General features: G+C 42.8%; 2 protein-coding genes across 4 annotated transcripts; one reads left to right on the top strand and one right to left on the bottom strand.

Annotated features, from left to right (window-relative positions):
• Positions 1-178: 178 nt before the first annotated feature.
• On the top strand, positions 179-9,925 carry osgin2 (oxidative stress induced growth inhibitor family member 2). Of its 3 annotated transcripts, XM_037453201.2 has the most exons (7): positions 4,359-4,509; positions 4,662-4,717; positions 6,799-6,892; positions 7,048-7,184; positions 7,262-7,453; positions 7,548-7,639; positions 7,731-9,925. In XM_037453201.2, the coding sequence occupies exons 3-7, from the start codon at positions 6,826-6,828 to the stop codon at positions 8,905-8,907; spliced, it is 1,665 nt and encodes a 554-aa protein (XP_037309098.2). In that variant the 5' UTR covers positions 4,359-4,509; positions 4,662-4,717; positions 6,799-6,825; the 3' UTR covers positions 8,908-9,925. The 3 variants fall into 3 exon arrangements, with proteins under 3 accessions (XP_062421375.1, XP_037309098.2, XP_037309095.2); XM_062565391.1 differs by lacking the exon at positions 4,662-4,717 and having other exon boundaries at positions 179-4,509; XM_037453198.2 differs by lacking the exons at positions 4,359-4,509; positions 4,662-4,717 and having other exon boundaries at positions 6,471-6,892.
• Positions 9,926-9,976: 51 nt separating this feature from the next.
• Positions 9,977-18,264, bottom strand: nbn (nibrin). Its single transcript, XM_037453186.2, has 17 exons — positions 18,113-18,264; positions 17,665-17,786; positions 17,048-17,175; positions 16,735-16,894; positions 16,547-16,650; positions 16,325-16,442; positions 15,071-15,258; positions 14,857-14,957; positions 14,622-14,754; positions 14,314-14,522; positions 13,977-14,091; positions 13,161-13,818; positions 12,942-13,031; positions 12,515-12,655; positions 12,265-12,378; positions 12,138-12,187; positions 9,977-11,285 (listed from the first exon to the last, which is right to left on the bottom strand). The coding sequence occupies exons 1-17, from the start codon at positions 18,141-18,143 to the stop codon at positions 11,252-11,254; spliced, it is 2,496 nt and encodes an 831-aa protein (XP_037309083.2). The 5' UTR covers positions 18,144-18,264; the 3' UTR covers positions 9,977-11,251.
• Positions 18,265-22,143: the final 3,879 nt, after the last annotated feature.

Below are 22,143 nucleotides of genomic sequence, written 5' to 3'. Positions count from 1 at the left end.
AGGATATTTTTTCCATAACTGTGGCGAAAACGTTCGTCCATGCATATCGCCTTAAATGTATGGATACCCATGGGAATTACCGCAAAGCATTTCATAACAAAGCTCACTCCTCCAGCAGCAGGTCGGCGGCGCAGTGAGGATGCTCGGAGGATGCGCTTCCGTCTTGAGGAAGGTCTAGCGCAAATCGTGGCAGTGGCAACTCGCTGAGGCACTTCCTGTTGCAGGCTGCGGTGCCGCGGTGATTCGTGGCAACTGCCTCGACTCTGTGGCAACTGCCGCGGCGAGTTGTGGCAACTGCCTCGACTCTGTGGCAACTGCCGCGGCGAGTTGTGGCAACTGCCTCGACTCTGTGGCAACTGCCTCGTGTGTTTACTCGGTCAAGAGAGGTAGCTCGAGCGGTGCCATGAGTTCGGGTACCGGTCCCTCGGTCGGGGGAGCTAAATGGACCGGTGCTTCGAGTTAAAGGAGCTTTACCACGATGTATGGGCTTGATTCCTCGGCTGGTAGCGGTACCGGGACTTTAAGGGAGAGGTGCCACGACCGCTAAGGGAGCCTTAGCCCCGGTCGAGGCAGGCAGCTCGAGCGGTACCGCGGGTTCAGGTACCGGTCCCTCGGTCGGGGGAGCTAAATGGACAGATGCATTGTGTTATAGGATCGTTACTACGATGTATGGGCTTGATTCCTCGGCTGGTAGCGGTACCGGGACTTTAAGGGAGAGGTGCCACGACCGCTAAGGGAGCCTTAGCTCTCGGCTGGTCGAGGTACATGGAGTTCAATGGAGAGGTGCCACGACCGCTAAGGGAGCCTTAGCCCCGGTCGAGGCAGGCAGCTCGAGCGGTGCCACGGCTGTAAAGGTAACGGTGCTACGGAGGGTGAGGGTGCTGCGATTGTTTGGGAGAAGTGCAGTTTCCGTTACTTTTAGTATTTCAACAATATATGACCGTATAATACATTTTAAGTGAGTTGCCGCGTCGAGTCGTGGCAGCTGCCACAACTTCACGACAGCTGCGTCGACTTTGCGGTAATGGTGGCTTGACTGTTCCCGTTTTCTTTTCATATATTGACAATACTATGCGGTCATTGAGAGTATTAGTATTGTTAGTTGTAATTGGTTTAGTCATAAAACGCCGATAAGTGATACAATGGCTTCCCGTTTAAGTCCAGCTAAGATAATATGGACTAAGACCAGTTTGCCCTTGTTGCCTTGGTAACAAAAACCACTTTCCGGCAGCTCCCCGAAGGAATGCAAATTGTAAATATTGGTAAGATGCATTGTAACGTTTAAAATATCATAAGATCAAGATCCCATAAAACCTAATGGGTTTTATATATGTGTGTGTGTGAGAGTGTGTCTTAGGTATATGTGTGTGTGTGTATATTTGTATATACTTGCTGCAGCAGCTGGTATAGCTTGCAAAGAAGTAATCTCGACATGCAGCTGTACAATAACAAGTAACGTCTTAGAGAGTCGCTTTTGTTTTTGTTTGTCGCTTGTATAAACAAATATAAGAAGGATGACTACTTCTAAGTCAGTGTGTTTATATGTATATATAATGTGTTACACATTTTTTCCACATCATTCAAGTTATTTAGCCACAAGAGTATATAGTATATCTTTAGTTTGTTGTTGTTTACTATGTTTTTGAGCACTTTTTAATATCACTCTATACTTTTTGTAAACAGTAACCGTACTTAACTTTATTAATTTATTGTGAGAAGTAATTTGTTCGCCTGGCTGTTTTTTCAGACACTAGTCTGCTGGTGTAGTTGCTTTGTGTGACACATATAGCACTGCCTGCTTATGTTGCCTAAATGTTGTGAATATAACCCTTATATCAGGGATGGGCAACTTAAATGATTGAGGGGGCAGCGCACTTCCTAGCAAGATTTATGACAAAAATGGCCCGGGGCAGCCAGTTGCCCATCCCTCCTTTTATATCATCATGTGAATTCACACAGGTTTTTTTTTTGTTATATAGCTTGAAGAAATGTATGTTGTTAATGTATGTTATGTGTAAAATTGTATATCATTGTCTAATTTACTTTTAAACCTCCAAACAAATCCAATTGTGTGTTTGACTCATTGTTGAAGTATTTCAATGTGATTTATGTGTTCTAGCCTAAACAATTGATATTTATTTGGTGAAATCAGCTATTAAATTATACGTACTATTTCCAAAGTGCAAAGACTTGATCAAAGTTTGTCACACACACGCAAAATGAACAAATACTCTTTGCATTTCTATTCACGCCACAGATATTGGCAAAATAACAAGAGACCCTCTAGTCCTGCCTCTTGATTACGACAATGCTATAATACAACACAGATTCATCATCTGCAGGCATAATATACCAACAACATGATTTGTCCAAGCTGATCAAAAAAAATAAATCGACAAGTTCCGTTTAATCTTTTTTTCATTCATTCTAAATGGAGTGTAATTTAATTGTGGGTGAGCATGCGTATCTGCAATATCACTTACTTGACTGTCACAATGCTGGCTAACAGCGGTTTTGCACGTCAAGTTGACATCACTGTAATCACAGAATCTGGTAGTTCATTCAAAGACATAATATCTTTCGCATTGCTGAAGACACGTCAGGAGGTGACAGAGAAAGCAAAGTAGTGGTAAGAAATGTTCAAATCTTTGCAATAAAAAACCAAGATGCAATTACAGAGATGATTTTGAGTCCAGTAATTTATATAGATGTAAATACTGGTAACTCAGATTATATACTGATATTCAATTTTAAATGGGTATTGATGGCTTGATTATTGTTTGTTCATATAATCACATACCCATTATTTCACAAAGTAAAGATGACACTTTTAGGTGTTAAATGAAACAGATTTTCATGTATTATTAATTCATTATTGTATTTGTTTAATTTGTACCTCAAATGCTCTATAACTTTTAATAATTAATTTGTTACGACAAACTTCCCGCTGTCCTTCCCATGGAAGAGGAAGAACAAGAGGAAACTCTTCAGGACCTCCACAATTGGGAAGATGACCTAAACGAGGACTCTCCAGCGGAGCTTTTTACTTTTATTTTCGAACAAAAGAAGCACTACCAAAAGTTCTGCACTGCAATGCTAGATGAAAAAAATTTGAAAGCATTTGCAAAGTTTGAGCAACAGTAGCGCTGACAATTTGCTCAAACTAGTGGACGCACACCTCGAGATGTGCAATTGAAAATATATAAATATATGAAGCATTTTGAATTAAAAGATTTGCCTCAAAATGACCTTTGCCAAAAGGGTGACCTTCCACAATGAAAAAAAATGTTTGGGCTTGCATTGTAAACCTCTTGTGTGGAATGAATTTATGTCAATTTGATTTACCTACCAAGACAAATAGAAACTACATACTTAGTGGTAGGTGTCACCATAACTATAATTGGAATTTACATATGTAAGCTATGTAGATAGATATGCAAGAGTACACAACTTGTGTCTTCCTATTACCACTAGCTGGTTATATTAATACTAATCAAAATCGTCACATGGCTATCTTCAGGGAGGAGAGGAGACTAAAACATGGCAGTTGATTTACAATACATTTCTTTTTCATGGCAAATGGTTTTTTTTCCACCACCATCCAACGGGTACATAGTGTGTACAAAGTCTATGATCCTTTAATAACTACTTCCAACTACAGTCCTGTCAAGACAGACATAAAAGAAAATAAGTTACATGAAAATGTGTCCATTGGTATGTAGTACAAAAATATGTATATCTATCAAAAAGATGTCAGGGGTTCTTATTATTTCAAATGTTATAATGCATCTTATCTATATTTTAAATGTGTTTACTGTTACCAAGGCAACACGTGCCCGTAGTAGTTCAGCTGGACTTAAACGGCAAGCCATTGTATCACTTATCGGCGTTTTATGACTAAATAAATTACAAATAACACTAGTACTGTTAAAGGGCGTATTGTATTGTCACCTGCTGGCCAATTATAAAACATAAATGTCACCTATTTGGCAAACAAAAACGGCAAGTGTCGAGGCACCACTGCCGACAAGTCGAGGCAGTTGTCGTAAAAACGGCAAAGCGTCGAGGCACCACTACCGCAAAGTCGACGCAGCTGTCGTGAAGTCGTGGCAGCTGCCTCGGGGTCGAGGCAGTTGCCACAGAGCCGAGGCAGTTGCCACAGAGTTGAGGCAGTTGCCACAGAATCGAGGCAGTTGCCACGAATCACCGCGGCAGTTGCCACAGAGTCGAGGCAGTTGCCACGAATCACCGCGGCACCGCAGCCTGCAACAGGAAGTGCCTCAGCGAGTTGCCACTGCCACGATTTGCGCTAGCTTCTACTGTCCGTCTTTTCTCCGTGAACGCGCACACGCGTGCCGGTGCAGAGATGCGCGGGAGGCGACCGGAACACGCGGTTTCTCTCTCACTCCACTCTCTGCCTTCGAGACGCAGAGGAGATCCGCCTCGGAGGCTACCGTCGTCATCGACCTGGCCAGACTCGAGTAAACCAGGTCATCCAACTGCACGGAGGTAAGAGTGCGCGCGTCCATGTGCGTGTCTGCGTGTGTGCGCGCGCGTGTGTGTGTGAAAAGAGAGAGAGAGAGAGAGAGGTTGGCTTATTATGTCATGATTGAGGCTGGACAGTTCCTCCCACCTGTGTCTGTCTATTTATACAAACGCAGCAGTGGGTCGTGATAACTGGACGCAACTGGGACAAAGAGAGCTACATCACAACGAGGTGAGAGATCGTGTTCACAGGTCGGGTGTTGCGGAGGTGTGAGTTTGACCTAAATTGCGCACTGATGGTGACAGACCCGCATGTCGCATGTGCTCCTGCATGGTGCCTGGATGGATGCAGGATGCGAGGATGTCAAGGGTACACGGTGGGAGGCTTTGACCCATTCGATCGATGCGCATTGTTCCGTATCGCACTGCTAAATCCAGTGTGTGGTGCTGCAGTATAACTACCACACACAGGTATATTGTGTATATTCACGTCATATCAAGCCGGTTGGAAGTTTTGCAACTGACCTGCCGGGTGCTCCTTGCGAATTGGCACAAGTTGCAAAGATGAGAGTGTAACAGTGGGCCAAAAGTACCTTTTAACTCCGTTTTTTTTATAAACGGAAAAAATTGAAATGCCTTGACATTTTAAAGACGGGTGTTTTAAAGACATTTGGTTTCATATTTTGTATAACTACTGCAGCTGTAAACGCACATTACTCAGAACCCTATGTTGTAGAAAAGTGTAGTGTACAAGGAGGCCATGTAGACACGTGAAGGCCAGGAGGCCAACAAAACAAAATACCTGCAACATAATTAAGTCAACATTTCTGTAATCTCACATGTTTGGGTTTCCTCCGGAGCACCTTGAAATAATGTGTAGCTACTGTGGATTACTTTGGTATTAAACACTTTTAAAAGCCTTTTGCTAATCAATTTCTCCTGCATCTGTCACCAATATCTTATTTTTTAAAATCTTATTTTTAACAACAAGGTGCAACAACATGAACAGTTAACTGCATTGTGCATCATTATCATCACTTAGAGCCATAAAATGACGCACAGACTAAGAATCCAACTCCATCTCGGCTGATGGAGGAGCGCTTCATGTTCGGCCCACTGACTCTATCATAACACATGGTACATACACATTGCTTCATTTATAAATGACAAGACAAAATAGACAGTTGAAAGCTCCCAAAGCCAAGGACATTTAAACTGGGGTTGTGTTATGATACATCGTTTTCCCATACTGTTTACTGGTGGGAAATGTTGACAAATAACAGTCTAAATACAAATTAAAATACATTCTTTTGGATCAGATGTGATCTCCTCAAACCCACCGACAGTACGAGGCTCTTATTTTGGTGTGTAGTTGAAATTGTTAGAAAATTGTATAAAATTCCAGCTACAAACCCCTCAGCTATGACTGTAAACACTGTGGGGTTCTTCAAATTGACCAGTGGAGTGGAAAGGCCACCAACAGCCTGCCAAGTTTTGATTAGTAGGAACTATGCAGCTTGGGTGCAGGTGGGCACTGTTTTGCTGGGGTGGGTGGGCAATGTTTTGGCGGGATTGCCTGGGAATGTGTGTGTGTGTGGGTGTGTGGTAGTGGTAGATGGGTGTGACAGGAGGAGGAGCTCTGTCAACATGCCAGAACCACATTCTCACCCTGCTGCTGTTGAAATGGGCGGTAAAGACATAAACATGCCCGGTGGGATTAGGGCCCACTCGGAGGAGTGATCAGGGGGGATTTGCTGCCCGGCGGGCACACAATGGCACAGTCGCGTCACACACAAACGCGCACTACACATGCTCAATGGCAACGTTTTATCAACAGACCCGCCTATATAAATCTGATTAGAGGTCCCTTTTGTTTGGGAAGCGGCACCGGGGTTTACAGCGGCTAGTCTCGCCGCGGGACACGTTTGATAGGACGGGCAGGGGGAGGAGGGGGGGGGGGGGGGGGGGTGTGTGGACGTTGGCGGGATGGCAAAATAAAAAAAAAAGTGGGTGGAGGGGGCACGTTGTGTTGTAGCGGGGCGTTTCCATGTGTTTGAAGCCCCAGACAGGGAGGGTCGTGGCTGTGTGGCAGGACAATAACAGGATGAATAACCCTTTTTTTCTGGTGGATCTAAGCTAACGTGAGACAACGACAACAGTGACAATGACAACAGCATGGGCAGACACAAAGACAGAAAGCCCGACTGAGTGTGTACAAAGCACAACGGGCCACTCTGACGTTCAGCAGACCACTAAATGGAGGGCTACAGAAATGCCGGGAACTTTCTTTTCATTTCTGTGATTCGTCCTCAGTGCCCGGCGCTGGCTCAGGCTGCAGCCATGCCTCTACTGGAAGAGACCGCTCCGCCGCAAGAGCACCCGCCCACTGTCCCCGTGGTGATCATAGGTAAACATCTTCCTCTTAACCTCTTGACCTCTAAGCATTTCATGCTGTTGCTCCCGAGTTTAATCCCGCCCCCATAAAACATCCGAAGCATGCTCTCTTTTTAAACTCGGTGTCACTCACCGATCCACGTTTCCTGAACCTGTCTCTGTTTCCAGGCAACGGCCCATCGGGTATTTGTTTGTCCTACCTGCTGAGCGGACACAAGCCGTACCTGGATACAGCAACTGTCCACCCGAACCCAATACTGTACAGGAAGCTGCAGGAGACCAAGCACCTTTCTATTACTGAGCAGGTAAAAACCCTTGAAGAGTGTTCGTCTATGATCACAGTCACTCAGCGTGTGTCATTGTGATGTCTTGTTTCTTGAAGGACCTGGAATATTTGAGTGAAGGTCTCGAGGGGAGGTCAAGGAACCCCGTAGCTGTGCTTTTTGACACACTGCTGCACCCCAATGCTGACTTTGGCTACGAGTTGCCCCCGGTCCTTCAGTGGAGGAGGGACAAGCAGCAACACATCCCACATCTGGTGCTGGGGAGGGCAACACCTGGAGGCGCCTGGCATGTAAGATACAAGGTTTAGTCCGCTGCAGCCATTGTACCGATCAACACTTTGTCTTTCTCCTCTGACATTGCATTCTCTCCTCTTTTCCCCTCAGGCGATGGAGGGATCAATGCTGACCATTAGTCTGGGCATCTGGATGGAGCTTCCCGGGGTTAACTACCGGGACTTGACCAACGGGAAACACAGGTACCGAAGGAGGGGTTGACAGTAAAAACATGGCTTAAGTCTGAGTGGTATTCCACTGTAACCACTCATCATCATCATCTCTTCCCCTCAGGGATGTAACCAGTGACAGAGCCACCCCAGAGGAGATCTCATCCTATTACCGTAACTATGTCAAGTTGAAGGGCCTGCAAAAGAATTTTGTCGACAACACCTACGTGACTTCTGTCCAGAAACTGTGTCGGGAGCAGGAGGGGGGAGGCCCGGAGGACAGGCACAGGGGTCAGGGAGGCGGAGGGGTGGGAGATGGGGGCGGGTTTGAGGGAAAAGGCGTTGAGTGTCTAAGTAATGGAGCAGGGGGGGCTCTCTGGGAGGTGAGGGGATACCAGCAGGTGCAAAACGACACCCACGTGCCCTTCGCTCTGTTTGCGGAGAACGTTGTACTGGCCACCGGTGCATCCGACTCGCCGGTTCGACTGGGCGCAGAGGGCGAGGACCTTCCCTTTGTATTCCACAGCACCTCGGACCTGGGTTTGGCCGTGAGCCAGAGAAAACTGGACATGAACTCTGATCCGGTCTTGATTGTCGGTGCCGGTTTGAGCGCTGCCGACGCGGTCCTGTGCGCTTGCAACAGCCGCATAAGAGTGCTGCACGTCTTTCGTAAGGGCGTCGGCGACCCAGACCTCATCTTCAAGCAGCTGCCCAAGACCCTGTACCCAGAGTACCACAAAGTCTACAACATGATGTGCTCTCAAAGCTACACAAACACAGCTCCCTCCTCTGCTCTAAACAGACCCCAGGCAGTAAGTATTGCCTCCTCGGTGTGTGCCAAGATGTGCCCGAAGCCCCAACTCGCGGCGGGCAGCGTGGCCGGTGGCGCCGGCGCCGGCCTGTTTCCAGACTACACCAGCTTCCCCGAACACTGCTTGGTTTCCTTTCAGTCCGACAGGAAGTGTTTGCTGCAGGGGAACAACTCCCTCAAGGCATTCAAGATCTCCATGGCCCTCGTGCTGATCGGGACGAACCCCAACTTGTTTTTCCTGAAGGGCCAGGGCCAGTACCTGGGTCAGGATCCAACCAAACCCATCTCCTGCACGCAGAACCCCATCGACATCCACCCCTACACCTTTGAGTGTTCCAGGGAGCCAGGTCTGTTCGCCATGGGCCCGTTGGTGGGAGACAACTTTGTTCGCTTTTTGAAGGGCGGCGCTTTGGGCATCGCCTCGTGTCTGCTGAAGAGACTCAAGCAGAAAGGGACGCTCATCGGCGACGGGGGGGGCAACTTCATCTGAAAACACGGTTGGGAAACGACAGGTTTCCAGAGTCTCTGGTTCTGACTTCACGAGAAGGGCAGAAGTCCAGGCTGCCATGTGCCAACGTTTTCCAGTTAATAAGTAAACCTTCATCGGGGCTGTTTATTAGTTCACCATGTGTCTTTCGCTGCATGTATCAACAGCAGTTAAAGGTGGAGGCTCATTATCCATGTAACTTGTAGTTATTGTGAGAGTGACGGGCACACGCTGATCTATCTGTGGTCTCGCTGACAAAGTTTCATCCGAACTCCAAGACAAACTGTAAGTGGTGAGTAATTGCAATAGTACACAAGCTTTAACTCGAGAGCGTGTTACCAAACAGGTTTATGGCAATCTTGATGTTCCTGATTATTTCTGAGCCTACCATTTAACTTGAGAAGATTCGTTGTTGGTAGTTGAAGCCATACATCTAAAAAGAAAAAGTTTGAAAAGGTCTAATAAAGTGTTGCTGCGGTTATAGTGCTACTGAAGCTGTCTGAGAGCTTTCTATGCAAATAATTTCCCCTGCAGATCTGACTGTATTCTTGGACAAACACATCTGCTGTTCAGATTGGCACAAAAATAGTGTTAAACATTTTTCTTATTTTATTGAATTCTATACAATATGCAATGGAAATCCTGGCATTTAGAAACTAATTATTTTTTAGATTTACACTCAGAACAAAAAGACGCCTGAATGCACATCATGTTGTGAATGTTTTCCCATTTGGAGGCGTACTTTGTATTCATCAAAATAAGTCATTCTGTCAATTGTGTCACCCCACAAAGATTAAATAGGAGAAAATAAAGATGGGCACGGTGTTCTAATGAGAGGGTTCTTTAACGTCAAAAGAAATATTAGAAAAATGAATTAAAAAAACAGAAAACGTGAGTGTGGTCCTTTAAATGATTAACAATAAATCATGACTAAAACCTATTATCAAAGGTATAGTTCTTGCCTTCGTAATACATTTCTCTAAACCCTCATCTGAACCAATTTAGATGCACGAGGAGAGAACAGTAAACTCAAGAAAAAAAAGACAAAACAAAATCGCACACTTGCAGAAGACCAATTTTAACAATACCAACTAAATGATTTACCTTTAATGGTTTTAGCAAGCCAAATCTGAGCATCTTTTTTTGTATTCTCATGATTACATTGAGACATGTTTATAGCATGTTGAAAGTACAGCTTCAAAACAAACATATTTTGCCAATAGTCAAAGAACCGTTTCGACCGGTTGTGAGCAGAAGCAGTAGCAAAATATTCTTCCTCCCTTATTATGCAGTATGTTTGTTTGTGTCTTTGCTTTTCTATTGTATCATCTAGATATTTTTCTTAAATGCAATATGCTACTCAGTGTTTGTGTGTGTGTGTGTGTGTGTGTGTGTGTGTGCGTGCGTGTGGGGGTTCATGCATTAGGTGAATAACTTGTTACTGTAGTCACATAACTTTTTCCACTAACAAAGTTAGTAGTTTTACACTTTCCCAAATAGGTTTTGCTGATCATACCAGTTAACTAGTGATCAGGTTTTTTCCTACATTAAATATTACATTTCAACTGTATATCGAACATTGTTGAATCTTGTATATTGTTTCTATAAGAATATTAAATATATGCATGCAGGCATGAAATATTGCCTAGCAACAGTTGCTGTAAGCAAAAGACAGAAGTGCATTAAAGGAATGAAGAAATTGTGTGTCTCAAAAGTGCAGATAACTCTTTAAAACGATAAATAACTACCGATTTGAATCGTAACCCTGATTTCACTTTCCACTCAAAGAGCAAACCGCTGGCTTAATGGAGCACCAACAGGTGGACTTCAACCAGCCGCACAGAATGACATGACCACAATTTATCCAAACAGTTTATATATATCTGTAAAAGTGCCTGTTGGCTCACGTACGACTGTTCAACACGCACCAACTGGAATCCCTCTTTAAAACTTTGAGTTCAGCCAAAACCAGGAAACCTCAACTGGTCTCAACTTCTAAAACAAAGAGATAGCTGCTTGCAGCAGTTTTATTGTTCTCTTGTACAACCGAAGAGTTTGTAATGTTTTGTATGGTGCGTTTTTTATTATTATTGATGAATAAAACTTTTAAGAGGAATCTCTGAACATGAGATTGTTTTGTTACATTGTTGGCTGTCAGTGGCTTCGTTACTTACATTCAGAGATAGAAAGAACAGGAACAATACAAAATACTGGAAAATATTTCTGATCAGTTTAGCACTTAATACAGACATCAAGATTCATATTTCAATTGTTTTCTGGAACCCTTTTTATACTTTGATGATGGATACTTCCTGTGCCTTTGAAAACAATGCACTCCGAAGGCATCTCATCTTCTCCTGGTTTGTTTGGTGGGGTTGTACCTAAAGACACAAAAAAGATCTGATTTCATAGGTCCGTCCATGTCAGGATGGGCTTTCAACATTCCTCATCCTCGATGTCCTTAGAGGCATTTTGAACAAGTCATAAAACTTCCCAAATGAGGCACTGTAAACCGAGGGCAGTGTTTGAACAGCTTAAAGCAAACAGGCTTCCTATAAACCACAAATCTGGAAACGTCGATTAGACCTAACCCCCCCACCCCCCCCCCAAAAAAACAAAAACCGTTAATTGTTTTCTTAGCAGCAGACTGTTCCTTTGACCGCATGACTGATCGAGCATGAGTCAGTGATCAAACACACACACACACACTTCATTTTTATAACGTCTCCTCCTGATTATGTTTTTACCAATACTTTTACGTTATTGTAGTTCTGATGAGGTCTAAATAGAAAAGGTGCTTTGGACAGAAACAAGAGCCTGTATCTGTCGAGCCAAACGGTAGATCTGCTGTAGATACTTTACTTCTTCATACTATTTAGGATTAATTGGTCTTTTAAATATTTGTACAAATTGCTTTTTGTCAATAAACACATTCTTTTTTTGCATTACTTTGTATTTCAAACTTTTATTTTGTCACTATCATGATGCTTTTCGACTGTTGTTTGTTAATTGGTATTTTCTCTATCAACCTTTTGGACCTTCCCTATAACGCACTACGTAAAGACACAGGAGGGTCACACATCATTACCAATGATCAATAAAACCAGCGGAATGAGCCTCGGTTTTAATAACAGAGGAAAGATTAATTGGTTTGGTTCCAGTCACAATCTAGGTTTAGGGAAAGTGGGGGGGGGGGGGGGGGTGTAACAAAGTCACAGATGATGAAATCTCACCTGAAGAGGTCATCTCCAACACTCTCGTCCCGTCTGCTCTGACGCTCCTCCTGAAACAAACGCAGGCTCAAATCGAGAAGCCAAGTCAACGGATCACAGACGGATAACAGAGTTGAGACGATAGTACCTCGACTGCGTCTTTCAAGAACTCATCCAGATCTGAGTTTTTTCCCCTGCTGTGAACCAGTAGATCAGATCCTCTGATGATGTGGGGTGAGCGCTGTGCACCTGTCACGTAGATCTGTCGCAAGCAGGTATTTATGAAAAACATATTTCATTTTTTTGCGTATGGCAAATTTGATTGGATTTTCATCATTGTGTTTTCCTCCTGGCATTCAAGCTTATTTCTTAAAGTTTGGCTTTGTATTTAATCTGACCTTCTGAAAGCACTTGAAGTTCTTTGCGTGGCCGTTGTTCTGCATCCTCTGTGGTTTGGTTTTGGGAGGGGCGGTCACAGTGAGAGATCTGAACTCCACTAACACCAGCCTGTTGGGCAGATCCTCATCAATCTTTGACTCCTGCAAAAGAGCACATTAATAAGTCACTTTTGTAGGAAGGGGAGTTAATATTCTTTGTTTAATTTGATGATGCACAATATGAAAGAAACAATTCAAGACACCTAAAGTGACTTCAGATTTTACAAATATAACAGGCAGCATCATAAAGTATCTCCTGTGAATCCTAAGTAGTTCCCAATGTTGAAGAGCAGGATAACGGAATTATAATGGGTTTAAAGATAAAGGCACAGAATAAAAGAAAAAAAGAGCAAACTTTATTTTTTAGGGGCTTTACAACAGAACTTACTTTGACCTCCGGTTTTATTGAAACTGCTTTCAGAGGGGTCGGTGGCTCTTCCTTAGGTTGGCAAATATCCACTTGTAGTAGTTCTAAATCCTGCAGGAATAAAGGGGTGTAAATGTCTATTTTAGTGAATGCTGAACAAAAACGTGTGCCAAGTCAAGTTGTAATGTTCTTTTCTCTGAATTCCCGGATGAATAAGAGAAAACAAAAGTAAATCCTCACCGCAATGAACGACTCGTCATCATCATCTTCAAAAGGAGGCACGTCTTTGCTTGTACTGGCAGATGAAACCTCTGGACGTGTGCTGGACTCCATATTAGTCTCGTACTCTAAAGGATGAAGCTGCTCAGTCTTGATGGTGAAAACATCCTGGTCAGATCTTTGCTTCTTCTCTTGCGGCCTCTGGCACGTTACGTTTTCTTCTGGGTGGACCCGTTGCCTCTTGCTGGAAGAAGGAGCCTCCACAGTAGCTAATCTTTGTTTCTGTTCGGTTGAACTGGGTGTTGTGGGCGGGGCCTGCTGGCCTTGATTCACTGTCGGTTGCTCGTCAAAGAAGTCCTCGGACATAAGAGACTCCAAGTCCTCGGACATAAGAGACTCCAACTCCTCCATCTGTATCTCTTCCTCCATCTCCTTCCTCTTTCTACTACGTGGCTCCTCCTGGGAAGAGACGCGGTCTGACGGAGCCTCCGACCGTCCTGCAAACAGAGCAGCTGCTGGCCGCAGTGGAGTCTGGGGTCTTGCCGCAGGGCCTTTGTCTGAACGCGAGGATGTTTCTTTGGACTTGGCTAAAGTGTTTGGCGTCTGCGTGCGGACGGCTGATTCCGGTGCAGAACGTTTTGGCTCCGACGTGATGGAGGAGAGCCCTTCCTCCAAAGGCCTCGATGACAGGGAGACAAAGACTTTCATGAGACTTTCATTTTATATTGTTTGCAATCCATGGGGCGTTTATTGAGGCAAATCAGTTGTTTAGTTAGCGCACTACATTCTTAACAAAATGCTAAAGTCCTGTATCTATTTAAAAGAGCATATGTTTACCTTTTCTTGTTGGCATTTTGGAAGAATTTGGTTAGAGTTGATTGTTTCTGGGGAGACACGTTGCTCCTGGGAAGGGCCGTGCGGGACCTGATTCCACTACTGCCTGCACCTGAAACTGGATAAACACCCATTGAAGGCTTTAAGCGCTACAGGCATGAAGCGAGCGTTTTCACTGGATAGCATGCTTACTTGCCGAGGGGCAGATTAGAAGATTGGAACAACTCTCATGTAGCGCTAGCTTTGATTTCCCGGCTCAGGCCAAACGTAATCTACCTACTCACTGAATAATACGCATACAAATCCACTCAGTTTCACACATATTGCAAATATCGTCCACCTGTTGTTTTAGACTCTGGCTTCTTCTTCTGCGAGTCCGCGCCCTCTACAGTGTGGAACGATGAGCTCATCGTATCAGGCACAACGCACTGAGTGGTCGTCTTCTTGGCAAAGGGTCTGAATCCACCGGCCTGACTGCTGTTCTGGTTTTGCGTCCCCTGGGGAGTCTCCCCGACCGCCATCACCCCCGTACCTTCACATAGTTCTTTCCTGATAAACAAGTATGATTGCACAGATGAAAAAATGAAAAGCTTGGGGATGACTTGAAATTAAAAGAAAGATGCGTGTCCGAGCTGTGCTCGTCGGTACCCTTGTGACGGCTCTGTGTTAGCCACATAAGCCGTGACGTTCTGGGACGCTGCAGGTAACACCGTCTCGTCCACCGGCGCGCTCTGCGACAGCGAAGCCGTGGGGATTCTGGGGGCCACTTTTGGTGCCGACTCTAGAGCGGCGAACAAGGACGGAAACACAACAAAGAAGAATTATAAAAGGAATGAAATGCCGTAAAAAACAGCATTCAGTTCTATTCGGCCCCTTCACCCACCGGAGTCTGGTGTTAGACAGGATGGATTGCAGTACTTATCACACGAAGCATAGATGGCGGCCAAACCAATTTCTGATTCTGTGATGACTCTGAGCCCTTTTCTGTGTCAGCGAAAAGAAGTGAGTGTTTTAAAGGGTTCACAAACCATCGCACATAGACAAACAAATTGCCAAAACACACTCTCGAGGGCTTTTGAAAAGGAGTTTGTGCAAACCTTTGAACGATGTTCTTCACAGAGTTTACCCACTCCGTGGTAGAGAAAGGAAGGGTTTGCGAGCTGGCCGTCATCACATTGATCACACAGCTGTGTGGAGACTCCAGCAGCTCTCGGGGCAGAGAGCCCTCCTCGAGCAGCCGGCTCTCGCCACGTCCAAAGCTCACTGCTGTACTCAGGCGCTTGAGCTGCGGACCACAAAAGAGCAGCGATTAGACAATGGACTGTGTGTTTACCGACAATACAAGAATAATTGGACTTCCCCGTCAGTTTGATTCAAGACTTAAGCCTCTGAGATGTGCATACATATTTTACGTTTTGTAGAAGCATCTGTTTCAGCGGATATCCTATTATGGTGTGGTACTCATGTACGCTCTCCTAGTCAAGCTTGGGTAATGTAGAAACATTCATTCATAACGTAATAATTGTCTACAACAATTGACTTTAAACAGCAGGAATGCAGGAACTATTTCATTAAGGAGAGATTGATCTCCTTGAAACAATTATAATAACTATTACAATTATAAAACAGGCACCCGCGGGTTAAGTATTACACCTGCCTTATCACCTCACATACCATCTAACAGATCTCCATAGTGTTATATCAATAACACATACTTATTTGCCGGTAATGGACATCAGTGTTTCCCCTACCATTCCCCCCCCCCTGAAAAAATGTGCAATAAGATCAGTTCCACACTGACATTAATATGTCACGAATAAGTCTGTGTGGCGCTCACAGCAGAGAGCATACTGTACTGTAGTACTACCCCCCCTCGGTTGGACCATTTGCCTGAACGGGGGGACTGGACATTAATGGGTCAGAGAATAAAAAGCGAAGTAGATATATTCATTCTACATTATATAAACTACATAACTAATGTAGATCATATGTTCCCATTAATAGTAAAAAGAAGCATCAGTTGCAGCTTTTCTGTGATCATGTGATCTCTCCTGGAGCCGTCATGCTCTGAGGCCTGCACACTGCCTGGCAACCGATAATCAGCTGACAGGATCATGTGGCTTTCCATCGTTTCTGAGGTCACTGACAAAAAAACACTATATACTGAAACTATAGTGATTATTAGTGATTCTTTCCATAACTGTGGTGTGTTGTTATCCTGTTTTACTGAAATAAAATCATCTCTCACTTGAAAGCCTGTTTCCTAAAACAGTAAACAAAGACGGAAACAAATCAAAGGAGAATGTTGCTAAAACAACATGAGATCATCACAAAGAACAAAGTAGACATACTTGTTTGGCATTGAGGAATATGAAGGTCTTTCCGCTGAAAAGCTGTCTGCGAACTGGAATCACTGCCAGATTGACATCATCTTTGCTCAAGCTGGGCTCATCGATCTCTGGGATGAACCTTTACGACAATGTACGGCACTTAGCAAGATAATGTTTGGTTCTGTGTGGACTCCGTTTACTCTCGGTATAAATGGGAATAAACAAGGACGGATCGATTCGTACCTCTCAGCTTTAGGAGGAGGCAATTTTTGCCGAGCAGCTTCGCAGAGCTCCGTGAAGAACTCCGGCTTCACGATGGGGCGACAGCACAGGAGAGCAGAAATAGTCTAAATAAGAACAGAATGTGCACATCAAACTCATATTCGGAGATAAACACACAACATTCAACCAGCTAATTAGAAAACAGGAACCTTGATTGTGACTTTAGCAGAGGGCATCGCCAGGTGGGTGCAATCGTGCGTCCAGTTGTTGACCAGCTTCCCACCCAAAGCCAGCAGGGCCTGAGAGATCGATGCCTTGCCATCATTGTTCAAACATGATGAACACACCACTGGCTTCTGGTGGTCCACACTGAGACAAACGAAAGGAGATTCATAATGCAACATACAGTTCATGTGCAAGTTAGATACATTGAAGCTCGGTGTCACATGTGAGTGCAATCGTAAGTAAAAGATGATCAGTGATGTAAAATATATATAACGTGGTCTTGTATCAGTAACGTACCTGAATTTGTATTGAAAAACCCCAAATGTAACACTGTCGCCCGACTTTAAGCTCACTGGCGTGTTCTCTGGGGTTCGCTGGCCGTTGACAAACGAACCGTACTTGGATGTGTCTTTTAAAGTCAACGTCTAGGGACAGAATTCACAAAGGCACTGGTGAAGTTTTCCATCAGTCAAACCATCCATCCTACATCTTTCTGTTCAATTATTCATGTCTCCACGAGAAAATCAGCCTTTCAAAAATGCATTGAACGTATCCCAGGAATGGAAAATCTATTTAACCTGAACTGTGAGGAAAAGTGGAGAGGACTCTATCGACATGCTACAAAATAATAAGAAACCGTAATTCTTTTGAGTTTTAACAGACTAGAAGCTCCTGTGGTAAAGTAAGATTATTAACTGACGAATCAAAGTGCACAAAGTAAACAGAAGGACAGAAAAAAAGGGTTTATTCCGATGAATATGGATGGAAAGAAAAATCTATGTAATGCATTAACAAAGTTGACGATCCCTGTTAAGACAGAAAAGTTGGGCAATCTGTCAAATAATACATATTCTTAAAACAGAAATGGTAAAATGAAAAAATAAAAACCTAAACACAACAATTCTTTTCCTTACGTGGTCAGTAGCTGTGAGACAAGCATGAGCTCTGCTGATGGACTGGTCGTTGGCCAGGAGGACGTCACAGTTCTTGCGCCCCACAACATACTCTTTGCAGGAGATGAGATAGTGGGTCTCACCTGTGAGGGAAAGGAGGCACGTCATGGACCTTCTGGTGTGGGAATCAGAAACAGACTGAAGCGATACCTCATTTAGTAACGTTACATGCTACTTGTTCACTGGGAAAAACCTTTCCGGGGGAATATTGACGAAATGACGTAATACATATGAATAAAGTGAGCTAGAAGAGCTCGTCGGCAAATCAAAAGACGATTATTACATATTAAATGTTAACCTGGAGAGGAGAATTGACACGTTTTTAATGGCTTTAGTTTTAAACGGTATCATTTAATAACACATAAATTGTCCCGCTAGCAAACGTTAAGCTAACGATAGAAAACGTTACCTCCGGGCTCCAAGGGGGTCAATATCCACATTGTATTGCTTCTTACTGTCTTTAATTGTATGCAAACCACTAATAAGTCATGGGTAAGTCAACATTTTCAGTAATTAGTCGGAAGGTGGACATAACTCAGCGCGCTTCAGTGTGACGTACAAACTCCGCGCCACTGCTCTCCTTTCAAAATAAAAGTATTAACGCTCAGTCACCAAGGGCTAGAAAATGAATTACAAACCAATTTTTTTCCTTCTGTAATTAAACCATTATTGTACATTTATGAGGAAATAGGTGTTTTACTCACTTGTGCTCTAGTTGTTATCATGTTTGCAGATATTTATTCAACAGATTGTTTATTCTAAATTCCCAATTCTGTAATACCTTAATTGCTGAGCGAGTGAGTAATAAAAAAATTATACTTAGTAAGTAGTCATTTGGAAAATAACATATGCCAAATTTACACAAAACCAGGAAGTTAAAATTGAATATGAACATTTTTATTTCATTTATACATTAGAACATTCAGGCAGATTCATTGACAACAAAGATACACAACAGTAATCTTATATTAGAATTAAACACAGTAAACCCATATTTCCTAGTGTAATTATTTGTAGATTTAGAAATACAATAAACAGAGTTTAGTCCCTCACAAACCCTAAAATAAAACAAAACAATCAAATTATTGAATCCAATATAAATGTCACACATCGCTATATTGAAATTTTTCATTAATTTCTGAACTCAAAATAAAGGATCATTGTCAGATTTCCAAGGTTGACCTGCAGCTGGTCTGAGACGTCCTCTTCCCCAGAGACATGGTAGTTTGTGATTGACTTTCATCACTACAACGCTTTTGCAAGAGTCGGGTCTACGGATGACGTCACACCAGTCTGGATAGTCCACAGGTTCCGATCCACTGTGGGGAAGATGAGAGTTATATCTATGACACATCCAAATTAGTTATTATTATTATTATTATTATTATGTAGTTATTCAAAACAAACTCACTGGTCACAGCATCCTACTCCAAAAGGTTCCATGCAGACACACTGGAAACAGTCATCGGTTATCCAGGTCTCTCCTATTCCGTAAAACTTTCCCATGTGTTCACAGCTTCCTAAAAATGAAAGACTTCAGCTATTATGACATATAGAGAAATGGATTTACTTGAACAAAAGTAGAGATATATTGTAAAATACACTAATTTACAGTAAAATTCCTAGATTAAAGTAGAGTTATGAGCACACGCATACTAGTATTAGCTGACGATGATGGATTTCAATTTTGCACCAGATCTGGGTCAAACTAATGTTGACTACTAAATAATTCAAACTTGCATTGCATTTCCAAGGCTTATCATTTGTTCTGGAAAAACGTAATTGTAACCATACAAATAAAAAGTATGATGATTGCCTTTGAAATATGGTGTAGAGGCATAAAGTAGCACACAACTAAAGTACGTTGACATCAAAAACATTATTTTCTACCGGCCAATACTGCACCTTTAGTGTTGAAGAAGCACTCGCCGCTGTTATACACAGAGAAACATGGCACACTGGCACTCAGGAACAAGAGCAAAGCCAAAAGGACTCCTCTTGCTGTGTCTCCCATTTCTGACAAGAAGCAGCATGCATAAAAAAATAAACACACACAAAAAAGAAATAAGCCGATTAAAAATCCAACGAATCTAATATAAAATATATAGTGCATATCAAAAAGTGAGATAAAAACCTGTTCTTCTTCTGTTCCTCTAGCTTTCATTAACCCTGTAATAATTTTTTCTTCTTATTTTCCCCCTTTCAGCTGGCTTCTCCTCTTCAGTGTCGCTCCTGAAAGGATGCTCTGCCTCCTTGTGGGCTCCGATATTTATACTGAACCAGCAAGTCTTTATCTATACTTTCTTCATTGCTATTTGTCAACGCCCCCCCTCCCCCTCCCCCCTTTTATCCCTCCACACACTCATTAATTACCTTCTATCTGCACGCAGACTTTCAGTGTACAGACACACAAACACTGCACACAAACATTGCGACAATGTTCGTCATTCCCTCTTGTGCTGCTGCACAGAAATTGCCCCTAGAGTATACAGTGTGCACTCTTTCAGATAACATTTGTCTCATAGGGGGCCATTTGACCTTATCAGGAGATCTCACCATCCATGACACCATCCATAGGACAACCTGCCACTGGCCTGTTGTCCTACACAGCGTGGCCCTTTGACCCATGTTCAACATTCAGGCACATGTGTACGTATTTTATTGTGGCATTCAAAGAAAATCTCTGGAGAAGTGATTTGATAACGGTCCAGTTATTGATCTTGTTGTATTGAATTCCTTAATCGTTGTCTATCTCTTACAGCCGGCCAATGACTTATTACATTACATTTCATTAAGCTGACACTTTTATCAAAAGCAACTTCCAAGTAGTGCATTTAACCCTCGGGGTAAAGACCCAGGACAAGAATAAGCAAATCATCATTTCTAATGATGAAATGAATAAATCAAAAAACCAACCCGGACTCCTTGGTTTTTGTCCTTGGAGAAGTACAAACAGTCTATGAAATGCTCACGCTGGATCACTGTTACACCACACCTGCCCACACCAGCCCAAAACCCGCTATAAAAAATGATGGGAAAGGGAATTCATTTGGACCCCCTGCCCAATATCTAAACCATGGTTAGGCCCTTGATTTGGAAGTTTTTCTATTTTGCAGGATAGGTTTCAATGTCTTTGTGCTTATAGTTGTTTAAACAAACCACTCAGAGGAGTCTGATAGCATGCACAAACCAAAAAGGAGCCACAGGTTTAAAATCAAACTTGAAGTTCATCCTGCAGATCAGGTGAGTGGCAGTGACATGCAAACACAGTCATGAATCATAAACATCCTTCCCTCTTTGTGCTTTTGTGATGTATCGTTTTGCCTCGGATGTCTTCTGTGCACTTTAAACTATCCATTATCATTTTTGCCACAATAGGTTTTATTTTAAGAATAATATTGCAGGACACAAGCCTTCAATGGCCTGTTATTCACATTAAAATGCAGTTTAGGAAATATGTGATACCCGCTTGTTGGCGGCTTTTAAAGTGTACTCTTACACACTAACTAATTTGATTAAAAAATATATTATTACTGTCACTGATCTTTGCAGACAGTAGTCTTAATGGCCTCAATGGCTTATGCACATTAGGATGTGCTACCTTAGATAATCGGATTATTACACAATAAAAAATTAATGAAGAATTAATTGATTGAAGGAGGACATTTAACCAAAAGTCAAAAGCACATTCTCTCAGTTAATTTAGGTATAAAAATAGTATCTTAAGCATTCTGTAATAAGGCATGAATCCGAGATGTGGAGACAGTAATGAATCAATACAGACAAAATGAACATGCAATCAAGCTTTATTTATATCTTTATCGCATGATGACAAAAAAAAACCGAGAAGGGAGAAAAAAGTACCATCCGTTAGCAGTAAGAGAATAGAAATGTAGTGTTGTTGCTAATAAAAGGCTGCAGGCGGAATAAAGCAGGACTGAACTAACCAACATGTGATAAGCAGCTGTTGTCCATTGGCTTTGTCGTTATCTGATGTCACAAACCTAGAAAAAGAAAAGACCTGTTTGCTCACATTGCAGGAGAGACCCATTGTCTTCGCTCTTATGATTGTGTTCATGGGGGTGTTTGAAAGCCGGTTGAAAGAATACAAAAACATTGAACTTAGGGGACATTTTTTTAAAACTTTTTTTTAACCTTAACCTTAATATATAGTCAATAACTACTTTTTTTTCCTTCTCATTTATCTAAAGCACAATTCTTACATAGCATTTTCAAGCTTTTCTTTTACACATAAATTATATTTTACAGTATGTAGCAATAGAAAATAACAAAGTTTACCATCAATAACATCTTCACTTGGATCTTTTTTGTAGACTCAACACGGATCAGAAGTCAATGCCAGACTCTGTAGGAATATGTCTGATATTTAGTTGACACGATGAAGCACAAGAACAACCGAATATCAAACATATCACACAG

Source organism: Pungitius pungitius, chromosome 11 (genome assembly GCF_949316345.1).
Source record: "Pungitius pungitius chromosome 11, fPunPun2.1, whole genome shotgun sequence".
NCBI lineage: Eukaryota > Metazoa > Chordata > Actinopteri > Perciformes > Gasterosteidae > Pungitius > Pungitius pungitius.
The sequence above is the reverse complement of the archived record's forward strand: the minus strand, read 5'-3'. Positions and strand labels throughout refer to the sequence as shown.